This window comes from Vespa mandarinia, chromosome 18 (assembly GCF_050613455.1).
Source record: "Vespa mandarinia isolate Hongniang chromosome 18, ASM5061345v1, whole genome shotgun sequence".
NCBI classification, from domain to species: domain Eukaryota; kingdom Metazoa; phylum Arthropoda; class Insecta; order Hymenoptera; family Vespidae; genus Vespa; species Vespa mandarinia.
This window is the reverse complement of record NC_140827.1, coordinates 3,724,626-3,737,500: the sequence shown is the minus strand read 5'-3', so window position 1 is coordinate 3,737,500 and position 12,875 is coordinate 3,724,626. Positions and strand designations below refer to the sequence as shown.

Genomic DNA, 12,875 nt, shown 5'->3' with positions numbered 1-12,875 from the left:
TTACACGTGTTTGTACCCATTTTTTCCTTTTTTATTTTTTTTTCAATCAAAAAATAAACCCAAATTTCAAGAAGAAATCAAACTGCAAGAAAAATCGATTTCTACGTTCTACTTTATCAACGAGAACAAAAAACAAAAGCAATTGAACACAATTCTCCGAGTAATTATATATATATATACACACATACACACATTATATATATATATAAATAATTTTTATTAAAAAGAAAAAAAAACAAGAAAGAAAATTTCTTAGGAATCATATTAAATGGATCTTCCTTTTGATGGGTTTTTCAATAAACTTACACATCCACAAAGCCACACTTACACATATTTACATTTGTGAATATGATCACATTCTCCAATAATCTATTCTTATTAAAAGATCCAAGTACATACTATATGAGAAATGAACAAAATTTTTCTGAGATAATTTCCTTAACGATTTTTAATATACATTAACAAAAGTATCCTTGCAATATTAACGAAATCGCGTCCTTCAAGAAAAATAACCAAAAATGAAGTAATAATGAAAGATAATCGACCAATTTTTTGTCATTAAACCAACTATTCCCTACTGATAAAACGCACGTACGTAATAGAAAATTAAGAATAGCACACACACACACACACACACACACACACACAAGTCGCAGTACAAATTTAGATAATATACGTATACACGTAGAAGATACATGGATAATATTGTAAAAAAGAAATGAAAAGAAAAAAAAAAAACCAAAAGAAAAATAAGAAAAAAGAAAAAAAATAATTCGTATTCCCCCCCCCTCACTTGATTACCCCGCCAAAAATTTCATAGTTTAATTATCTTTTTATTGGCATACACGTAAACATTTCACGGATATAAACGATTCATTTCTATGGTATAATTAGTGTCGCGAGGAAAAATATAAATAAATGAATGAAATGGAGAAAAAAAAGGAAAGACAAAATAAAAAGGAATGAACGAAAGAAGATATATGATTAGCCTTCGACATTGGAAATATACTTCCTAATAAGATAATTCACGATGCGTGCTATCTAACTATCTATATACATATATACACATATTACGATATATATGTATAGTACATATATATGTGTATATATATATATATATATCATGTAATCGAGTTCATGAGCAGTGTCCTGCTTATAAAACGGCGATGGGTCGGACGTTGGAAAATGTCTCTGATAACGAGAGAGCAGCACGTGATATAATAATTAATACGATTTTTTGGAGAGGGAACACGATGATTGAGGGTGTAAAGGACATAGAGGAGGACACTTTGAGAAGGGTGACGCTATTAGACCATGGAAATTATTTTTACGAGAAATAAGATCGTTTGATTAAAAGAAAGAAAGAAAAAAGAAAGAAAGAAAAAAAAAAAGAAAAAGGAAAAAGAGAATACTCTAAAGGAAAGGAAATCGATCCTCGCGTCGCTCGACAATTACTCGCCTGTAAAATTTTTGCTTCTTTAGCAGAGTACAATGCCATTTATTTTTATAATAATACGTTTTACGTAGTATAGACTATTATTTTTATATAGAGGTTTTACCGTGCTATCGTAAATTTTATAGAGGCCTGCGTATGAAAATGCGAAATGAAAAATGAACAATGAGAGAAATGAGAAAAGAAACGAAAAGAAAAATATAAAAATGAAATGGAATGAATTTTTAGAAATGTGTAGAAGAAATTTCCCACACGTACGTATAAATAATAAATAAATAAATAAACGAATAGATAAATAAATAAATAAATAAATAAATAAATGAATGAATGAATGAATAATCGTCCAACCCTATCGTGTGTGTGTTTATGGATATATAAACCACATAAATGATGGTATGACACGCACTTCCGGCTTTGCTTTTGTAACACCATAAAACACCATAGACAGACAGACAGACAGAGACTTATTATGTTTTCAAGAAAAATAAAAAGTGAAAAAACATTTATAAAATTTCTGACGGGGGCGAGAGGTGGATGATAAGAAAAAGCTTAGGTAAAGAAAAAGATAGAGGGATGGGTCGAACCAATGAAAGATTATTTTTGTTTCGTTTTTCATTTTCTTACGGATTTACGGATTAATTGGAGAGAAAGAATATTAGCCCCGATTAACGTGTAAGACAGCAATAAGACGATTTTCAGCGTGAGAAATTTCGGCAGTTAATCGATAAACTGCTTCGACAATAAAATTTGTAGTTCTCTTCATTCTTATTGGATTAGGATGACGATGACGATGACGACGACGACGACGACGACGACGACGACGACGACGACGACGATGATGATGATGATGATCACGATGATGAAGTATGTGTGTAATTATTGCCGAAGTGGTAAAAAGGATTTTTTGCATGTTGTGTATTAAAAAAAGAAAAAAAAAAGAAAAAAAAAAGAAAAAAGAAAGAACGAAAAAAAGGAGCCGAATGATTTGTCACAGATTTGAACGTCGAATTGAATTTTATATATATTGATGAAATTTAAATAATTAAATAAAACGAAGAAATAAGAAACGCCGAATGCCGGGAAAAAGTCAAGCGTAAAGTAATAACCCTAGATATTAACGAAAAATAAATAAATAGAAAAAAAGAAGAGAAAGAAAAAAAGAAATCGCTGAAATTTCTGAACGTAAAATCTGATAGAACATTTTTGGGATACGAACTATAAAAAAAAAAAAAAAAAAAAAAAAAAAAAAAAAGAAACAAAGAAAAAACAAGACAAACAAAAATAAAAAGAAGAAAGAAAAAAGATAAGAAATAATTATATTTTTACAGATCACACAGTTTGCACACACAAGAAAAAAAAAATATAACATACTCACGCAATAGTTACGTAATTTCCGCGTATATTTCACATGCGTGATATATGTATATATTATGCATATATATATATATATATATATATATATATATATATATATATATATAAAAAGAAATCGTCTTCCTCCGTCTTTAATTAATTAGTTCATTCATTCAATCATATTTCTTTCCCGAATATCTTATTCACTTCGATAGTCCTATGTATAATTCTAATTCTAATATATTTTTTTTTGGTATTTCTCTAATCTCCCACCGATTCAAAAGTTCTTTCCACGAATTCTTTTTGCCCTTCTTCGGCACGTATTAAATCGTAATAGTACGTAAGCGTTACTTTATCGCTAATATTTTTCTCGGGGTCTAATGTAAAAGAAAAAAAAAAAAAAAAAAAAAAAAAAAGAAGAAGAAAAAAATAACATGAGCGAAAACAAACAAACAAACAAATAAATAAATAAAAAAAAGAAAATATGGTGCCTAAAGCTTTGATTAACGAGAATGAAATTGCGTGTCGACGAATTTAACGAAAAAAAAAAAAAAAAAAAAAAAATTAAGAAAAACAAACAAACAAATAAACAAACAAACAAACAAAAAGTAAATAAAAAAACAATAAAAGTAATAATAAAAAAAATACAATACTAAAACACAAAAGAAAAAAAAAACAAACAGCGGCAGGGCAGATAGAGATATTCGCCATCCATTGAGGTTGGCATTTTGCGTTGCCCTGATAGAACAACACCACGATTTTCAAGAAAAAAAAAAAAAAAAAAAAAGAAAAAAAAAGAAAGAAAACAAAAGAAAAAAATAGAAACCACCGAAATAAAAAAAAATTATATACATACATACATATGATGATAAATAATTTAAAAACGATGCGTTTTAAAAGCCCAAGCGCGTTTTACATATAGAGACATGATATGTATGTACGTGAAGGATGTATGAGTAATTCTCGATGATTGTATCGTGTAACGATCAATTATGTCGAGCCAAATCGAGTGCTTAAATTCGTTCAAATAAATTCCATTTATGTAAATAATATCAATTGTTCGACCTAAAAAAAACGAACGACTTTAAGTAATTTGAAATGTTTGTCTTCGAATATCTATGGAGATTTTGTCTCGGTGATTCTTCTTCTCTCTTTTTTTTCCTTTTTTTTTTTTTTTTTTTTTAACTAAATAAACGATGCGTATATAAAACAAATTGAAGCACTCGAATCGATATTGGATAGGGGAATGTAAATTTCAAATACTCGTAACGCATACCCCTCTAATAATGACGTATATTCGCTCAAATACGAGAACGTTGCGTATATAAGCGTGTATATAGTTACATATACATATGTATGCATGTATGTACGTATGATGTATGTATGATTGAGAAAAAAAAAGAGAAGAGAATTAATATCTTTAGTGTATTTCGTTAAACGCGACGGGAGAGAAAAATTATTAATTATTAATAAAGAATAAAAAAAAAAAAAAAAAAAAAAAAGAAAGAAAGATAATATTCGGAAATACTTAAATAAACAATAACGACAAAAAAAAGAAAAATAAAAGGAATTAATATAATGACAATGAACAACAACGTAGATAAGTTACACTGGTATATATGTTATGTACCTATAATGTAAGATGCGAGTAACGCATTTTTGTAATAGCGATTTTGAGGAAATTGAAACAAACAAACAAAAAAGGAAAAAAAAGAAAAAGATAAAATAATGTCGCGACATTGAAAGTGGTAAAAAAAAAAGAAAAAAAAAAAAAAGAAAAGAAAAGAAAAGAAAAACAAAAAAGGAAAAAGTTGACGCTTGATATTACTATTATAGTTTTCACTGACATATCCTGGTTAAACACATCCTCCTTAAGTACATACTGCATACATAGTTATCATAATAAATACGTTAATAACAAAAAATAAATAAATAAAAAATAGAATATTTTATGAATAAATTATAAAATGATTATGATCACATTGAAATAATAATGATGCGACGACGACGACGATAACGACGACAATGACGACTACGAATACGACAACGACGACAACGACGACAATGATGATGATGATGATGATGATGATGATGATGATGATGATGATGATGATGATGATGATGATGATGATGATGACGATGGTGACGATGATTGATTGTGATCACTACTACTACTATTATTATTGTTATTATTATTATTATTATTATTATTATTATTATTATTATTATTATTATTATTATTATTATTACTACTAGTATCGTAATTAACAAGATATCATTATTTTTATGTTAATTAGTACCCGACATTAGATTATATAACGATGGTACAATTAAGGCAAGTATGTACTGTATATAACTGTCATCAATTACCTTATTGTGTATATGCAGCCCTTATATATTATCTAACATTAACTATTTGTGTTAATTATTATTACAAATGATTATTATATTATGATTATATGATTATAATTATGATTATTCCTATTATGATTATTATTATACAGCAATATATCAATGCTATATATATATGTATACAACATATGCATATATATGTATATATATTTTTAATTAATATAAGAGATTATTGTTAAAGAAAGTAGACCCCCTCACTTTTAGCACATGTAATTAGAAATTGCGCGTTCTACTTTTTCGGATCGAATTCTACCTCAAGTTTATTACAATGAGTGTACTACGTAGGTGTCCTCCACGCATCAAAACTTATGTGCGCTTTTAAACCTTCCATGTATTATCAATGAAAATACATGGTATATTATTTGAAATACCTGGAAACACTATTGATCTGCGGTGACCTCAACCTGTGATAGTAACGATGGATATTACTTAAATTAAGGATTTGTTGTATTATGTTTGACATGCGTTTTTTGACAACACACACATATACACACATAAGAAGAAAAAAAAGAAAAGAAAAAAAAAAGAAAAGAAAAGGAAGAAGAATTCATTTTACTATAAGCTTTTGTAACCATCGGAAATTTGATCCAATGTATCTCATCGATATCATAAAGTGTATGTAATTGATCTGATATATTGGACAGTTCCTCAGGAAACATCTGCAACTTTGCCCTTAAAGTGTGTAGAAATACCTTTGTGATTTGTTCCTTGATAATATAGTACGTTAAGAAATGTAATCGTGTATAAATACGAAGTGAAATAAAAATTGTATAGAGATTAAAAACAAAAATAAAAAAGAAAAACCAACATGTAAGTGACTAATGGAAGAGATGTGCTCTGTTGCTATAGTTTTATGAGTTTATGTTTAGCAGGATATTGAAAAGTTTTTCATATATTATAGCACATCTGATTGATATTGAATATTACTTTGATTTGATTTGATTTGATTTGATTTGATTTGATTTTGTGCAGGACGTTCCTTTTTCTCTCAATGAGATATGCAGGGTCATTAATATTAGCGATAAATGTTACAATGGAGTTAATGATATTTTCAATATGTTATGTGATATTGTGATTTTAGCATAAGCCAAGACATTAACTCAAAGAAATATACTGAGGTCGCTGTAATCAATTGAACTGCTGCTAAGGTGAGGGATCATTTTCACATTTTTTAGGCCATCCAAAAAGTATCTATGCACAGATATCGACTGTTTTCAGAGAGTAAAGAACGAAAAATGTATCCAAATATTTGTCTCTGACTGCTAAAGTGCGATGTAAAAGAAATGTATATTATAATTAGTAAACAGACTACAATGTAGTTTGTTCGTAATAAAATGAACGAACAAAAACACTTGTGTAATAAAGTAGTAACCATTAAAAACTTATCATTTTTTATTCTATTCCTTTTTATTAAATTTGTGGATATTAAGTATTAGTAAATTGATCATCAATTTTCATTAATTAAATTTTATTTATTCAATTTCAACGTCTATTATTGCATCTTCAACGATTACTTGTTCGCATGTCACAGGAACTTGTAATATGGGTAAGGGATCTGGTGATCGAGTATACATATTACTTGCAGTGTGCTCTTTCAAGTACTCACCACCTTTCTCCTCATACTCTTTACGAGTTACAAGGTATTCTGGTAGATTACCACTCAAACCAAAATCTCTTGCACCATACCACGAATCTAGACTAGTATTTTTCGCTACGTTTATTTGAAAGTTAGAACCAAATGGTCTTATTTCTTTAAGTTCACGTTTCAGTCTTTCAAGTAATCCTGGTAAAGCTGTTGGTCCACCGGTGAGAAAAACATTGCTTACTAATCGTTTTTGTTGCTCAGGAGAATAAAGTTTTAAAACGAATTCAATAGTCTCTGCTATGCCAGCTTCAACTGATCCAATCATTGAAGGTTGAAAAAGTAATTCCGCTGCTCTTAAACGTTCTACTCCTACATGCAATTGATGGGTTTCACCAGGAATCATGGGAACGCTAGAGCCAGCTCCATCAAACTCTGGATCGTGATGACGTAGAACATCCTCAAGTTCCATTAATTTTTCTTGCTCCAATTCTGAATCAGAATCTCCACCTTCCTATAATAGATTCTATTATTTTTAACTATTCATACATGTATTTGTTTTATAAAATAATTACGAAACTTTACTAACTCTATTAATAACTTTATATACATCCCAGTCTTCATCTCTCATACCAAAATCATCGTCTCGTTTATCTTTCCTCGCTAGCTGACTAATTATACGCATTCTTTCCTGAGCCGCTGCTGTTCTACGTTTGGCCATATCTTGTCTACGTTGTCTTTTCGCCATACGTTTATCTAATATTTCTTGTCTAAAATAAAGAACATAATTTTTCTTTTTTTTTTTTTTGTTTCTTCTCATCTATCATATTTTTCATAGACTTTCGCACAATTCATTTACCGTCTTTTTCTGACACCAGCTATCCATTCTTCAAAGTCCTGCTGATCTTTCGGTTGAAGGCTTGATTTAATTTTTGGTTTTTGATCTTCCATAACAATGTTCTCCTCTTGCGAATTTGCAGCAACAATTTTTTGTCTAGTTCGTTCTACTTTCGCTTGCAAATTATTTATCATTTTTATTAGATCAGCCTCATTTGCCAAAGAATAAGTTTTTAATGCTTGATCAAATTCATCCGTTTCACCTTCTTCCAAAAGATCTTGTATGGCTAATAATTGATTTAATTGTTCCTCATCTTCAGCCAACTATTAAAATAAATACTTCAAATTCATGCTATGTTTAATCATAGATAAGTAAACCTAAAAAATCATACAATAATAATAATAATAATAATAATAATAATAATTTCTTTTACCCTTTCTTCCCTCTTCCTTGCATTAATTTCCATCAATCTTCGAGCGAGTTCTCTTTTCCTTTCTTTTTGTTGTTCGATTGTTAAACCAGGAGTACTTGCAGGTGCAACATAAGGTAATTGAACTCTTAATACATTTGCATCATAATAATCTGGATCTGCCCACTTGGATACTACTTCTTGATAATTCAATGCGATCATTGAATGTTCATGTATCAATTCCTACAATTTATGAAATGTATGTTATACCACTTGATCAAATCTAACGTGATATTAAGATGATAAAAAAAAAAAAAATCATACTTCTGCACGACTTGGAGTTATCGCATTCACATGTACAGGATATTTAAGTTGTAGTAATCTATGCATATAAGATGTAATGTGATAACCACCGATATTAATTCTTCTAGAATTGACTGGATCCGCTTTGCCATCCAATATTGGTATTATTTGAGTTGTATGGTATCCTATACTAATTATTAAACCATCAGGTGGACAATTATTATGCTGATATGAAAATAAGCAATCTACGCCATATGCTATGGATGGTACATTATAACATTCGAATAAAAGTTCTGCCATTACTGAAATATACATACAATTCAATAAATTTCTCTTTATTAATGTCACATATTCAAATAAAAACTTACAATTTCGAGAATAATTTGGATTTAAGAAAGCTTCTGTTAAAATAATTGGATGATTCACGGATCCTTCTGTATCTATTCCCATATGCGTAAAGGTATAATCGAATATTTGTTCTTGAGCTTCAAAATGCGTCACAACATTTCTATCGAACTGAGTTTTCAATTGAAATCTGACTGCTTCTATATTTGCTATGTCATTTCCTACTTGAGGTTCTCCGTCCTTCTTACCACGTTCCTTTCGGGGCTTTGCTATGAGATTCTTAAATATTAATTGCGGTTCCTTTTCTGTAGCCCAACCGACTCTACAATTGTATGAACCTACAATAGATATTTTGTGCAGAAAAAAATATTGAATCCTGTCAAATATATCCAATTGTCTAAATGCAATATTATTTTTTACCATTATCTACAACCAATGGTATTGCCTCATCCTTTATTTTATGGGGATAATTATGAATTATATCTGGAACTGCTTTCACATCCTTTAACTCGAGAATTTCCATATCCACAAATTGAAATATATTGTTAAATCACAAGAGAGTATGTAAACATAACCTCTTCGACGTCACTGATCTACTACTACAAAAAACAATTCGAAATACAGTATTAAAAATATATTGTACATTAAGAATACTTATTACCTTATATTATAGTTTCTCGTTGTTATATTATTTAATATAATATCCTTACAATCTTAATTAACTTTATAAATTTTATAATTTCACACAACATTAAATTGCGAGTTTGAAACATGCGTAATTGTACTACGTTGTCCATATTGCGATATATGTACTTCCGGTTATAATGACTCATGTAGTGACAGTACAATATTCAAATTTGTTAAAATATTAATTATTATTATACGATTATTTAGCATTGCTATTAATTATTCCTGTGTATTTATATATCCATATTTTTTACAGCGTGTTTATTAAATACAACTGTTTAATAAAGTATTAAATATAAACAATAAAAAAAGTAAGTACAATAATAATCATATATTAAAAAATTTTGTGTCTACAACAAAATAAAAAGTAATTACTATTATAAATATTATGCAATTATTTGTCTTTAAAGTTTACCTCCTTTATCAGTGATTCATTGAGTTGATATTATAAATAAAATTTCTCAGATAAATATGTAAAAGACGATAATCTCTTTAAGTTATCTTAAAAAAAAAGTAATCGTATTAAATACGCAAAAGTGATTGTTGTTCGTATTTTTCTAAAAATTTCAGGCAAACTCATTTTGAATGGAATAAAGAACAAGGAAAAAGGAAAAAAGAAATGGAATAAAGTGAGTCGGCTTCGATAGATAGGTAGATAGATAGATAGATAGATCGATCGATCGATCGATCGATAATGCGTGGAATAAACAAACGAACTAATTTCGATGCTTACACACGGTACGTACGCGACCTACGAAAGCTACAAAATACTTTTAGCTACGTGATTGATCTTTTTTCTTTTTTTTTTTTTTTTTTTCAAACAAATGTAACAAACGTGATTGAAAAAGTTGCATCGCTTTGGAACGCGTTTGAGAGGCTTGAATTTCTTTTTATTTTCACTCTTAGCGTTTTCTCTCTTGTAGTTACACGCGCGCGGGCGGGCGATCGATCGATAATAAAGGGTTCTCGAATAAAATTCTTTGAAATCTTGTGTAAGATGAAGGAAAAAAAAGATTTTAAGAAGAAGAAGAAAAAGAAAAAGAAAAAGAGGAGAGAGGGAGAAAGAGAGAAGAAAGTTTCACAAACTTGAAGCTTTCGTCGGTTGGATGCGCTTGAGCGCTTGAGCGCATCGATTTCGTACTTTGTCAAATTCTTTCACGATACTTTCACGCGCTTTCCGCTTTCGAGCTTTCGGGCCAAACTCTAACTAATTTTTCAGTATTACACGAAAATGCTAGTAGAGATATGCGACCGGTAATCGATACTCTCGAAGAACTTTTACAGAGTTTCATATATAACAATTTTTTTTTTTTTTTTTTTATAAAAAAAGATCGTTTTCTCTTTTTGAGAGATGGCGATTACGAAAGTAGATCTAAGCCATTACAATTGTTAAATAATTCAATGCACATACTCGAAATGTACAAAAAATATCTCGAAACGGAAATATATGACTTATTATTATTATTATTATCATCATTAGAGAGCATTTTCATAAATCAACAGCCCTCATTTTGTTTCATTTTTCCCTTCTTTTATATTCTCTCGATTCAATTATATTTTTTATTAACAAAAAAAAAAAAAAAAAAATAGTTCGTTTATTCTCTAATATTATTTGCATTTATATTAGTTATATCGATCTAATCGAAAAGTTAATAAACTTTAACTTTGAAGTCAAAGGAACGCAAGTAGATGGATCGCAATAGATCAATATTTTAGTTGGTTCTTTCTTGTTTTTCTTTCCTTCTTTTTCTTTCTTCTTCTTTTTTTCTCTCTCTCTCTCTCTCTCTCTCTCTCTCTCTCTCTCTCTCTCTCGACTTTATTTCTTAACCATGTTTCTCAACAGACTTGTGTTGCTTACTCGCTTAACTTGTAGTCTCACGAATTTACATATTCAATGAAGCATCTAATTGTAACTTGGTATAGCACAGTGAAAATACGTGTCACTGCATTTATCATAACAAGCTCAAGAAACTTTTCACTAAACTTCTTCTCCACGTCTACGTGCTTTTATCTTTTTCTATTTTGACATTTTTGCTGTTACATTTTTGTTCTCCTTCTTCTTCTTCTTCTTCTTCTTCTTCTTTTTCTTTTTTTTCTAGATTTCTAAACATAAATAAAGAATACAGTAAAATTCATTTATATTAATTTGTACATTAGACACTTAACTTCGATATTTTTAATCTTTGAAAGATATAGAGTAAGAAAGAGAAAGGAAACGTTATAAAAGAGAGGAAAACATATAAGAATTTATCCTTAGCGAAAGAGGTAGGGAGAGAGAGAGAGAGAATGAGAAAAAGCATTCCCGATCAATTATATTTCCTATCGTTCTGGATTTCTTCACTCTGTCAGAAAAATTAATTAACGAAATAACTATAGCGATTACTGTAGCTTCCTTTCAGCTAATTTGTTTATCGATACTTATTACCTTTCTTATCTTTATTTTATTTTTCTTTTACTTTTCATTCAAACGAAGGAATGTGTTACATAGATTACTCATTCGAAGGAAGAATCGATTGGACGAAGGGAATAAATAAATAAATAAATAAATAAATAAATAAATAAACAAGTAAAATAAAGATGTAGAACAAAATAAAACAAAGAAATTAATCGCGTTGCAAGTCGATCGACTTTTATCGATCTTCTTAACGTTTCTATCCAGAAAACCGTTCTTGGTTGTAGCCTGAACAAGGTAAAGAACGGTATCTAGTGGAAAAACGAAAATAAAAGATTGGAAGGTAAGAGGATTATCACAGAAGAAAGATCGAGAAGAAGGTGATGGGGAGGAGGAGGAGGAGGAGGAGGAGGAGGAGGAAATGGAGGTGGAGAGGATAGAAACCACCGAGTTTGTGGTGTGCAAAGAGAACGACAGAGAAAAATAACTTTATCTTCGAGCTTCGTCGTCTCGTTACATTTCCACGTTTACCAAGCTGCTACTGCTGCTACTACTAATCGCCATAGAACGACTTTCTAAAGAAAATCTAATTGAAAATTTATGCAACGAAGTAAGGAACACATAAAACATTTTCTTAATTAATATCAAACATTAATTATATCGGGATGAGCTACTAAACTGCAACGCAACGACCTAGAGATATATATGTACGTCTGATTATAGATAAGTATAAGGGATTAATGGTCTCTCTCTCTCTCTCTCTCTCTCTCTCTCTCTCTATCTCTTTCTCTTAAGAAGGAGATGAAATTTTCTACCACGTTTGCTACCCTTACCATCTCAACGAATTAAGTGATTAATTAAATTCCATACCGATTAAATTACATCATGTATACATTATACGTATATATATATATATATACACATATATCTTATCATGCCCCTTATTTCTCGATGTATTTTTCATTAATACATTAAAGCAAAGACCAACACTCAATTATGCGACAAAAATATGTTTATGCGAGTAGACTTAAATATATCGATCTAATATTATACGTTGTCATAGAAAAATTATATAAAATTTTTAATCGTTTTTGATAGTTC

At 29.5% G+C, this 12,875-nt stretch overlaps 1 protein-coding gene across 3 annotated transcripts in view; it reads right to left on the bottom strand.

Moving 5' to 3' along the window:
* Positions 1-6,632: 6,632 nt before the first annotated feature.
* Arp5 (Actin-related protein 5) overlaps positions 6,633-12,875 on the bottom strand; it is a 36,255-nt gene continuing 30,012 nt past the window's right edge. Inside the window, exons 1-8 of one of the 3 annotated variants that reach the window (XM_035874705.2) lie at positions 9,357-9,506; positions 9,116-9,294; positions 8,719-9,033; positions 8,372-8,652; positions 8,072-8,290; positions 7,660-7,961; positions 7,390-7,570; positions 6,634-7,314 (exon numbers count right to left, since the gene is read on the bottom strand). In XM_035874705.2, the coding sequence (XP_035730598.2) occupies positions 6,691-7,314; positions 7,390-7,570; positions 7,660-7,961; positions 8,072-8,290; positions 8,372-8,652; positions 8,719-9,033; positions 9,116-9,218 (2,025 nt within the window). In that variant the 5' untranslated portion in view covers positions 9,219-9,294; positions 9,357-9,506 and the 3' untranslated portion in view covers positions 6,634-6,690. Of the gene's footprint in view, positions 7,315-7,389; positions 7,571-7,659; positions 7,962-8,071; positions 8,291-8,371; positions 8,653-8,718; positions 9,034-9,115; positions 9,295-9,356; positions 9,507-12,875 lie in introns of those variants that run through there. The other 2 variants (XM_085662427.1, XM_035874706.2) reach the window with 2 other exon arrangements.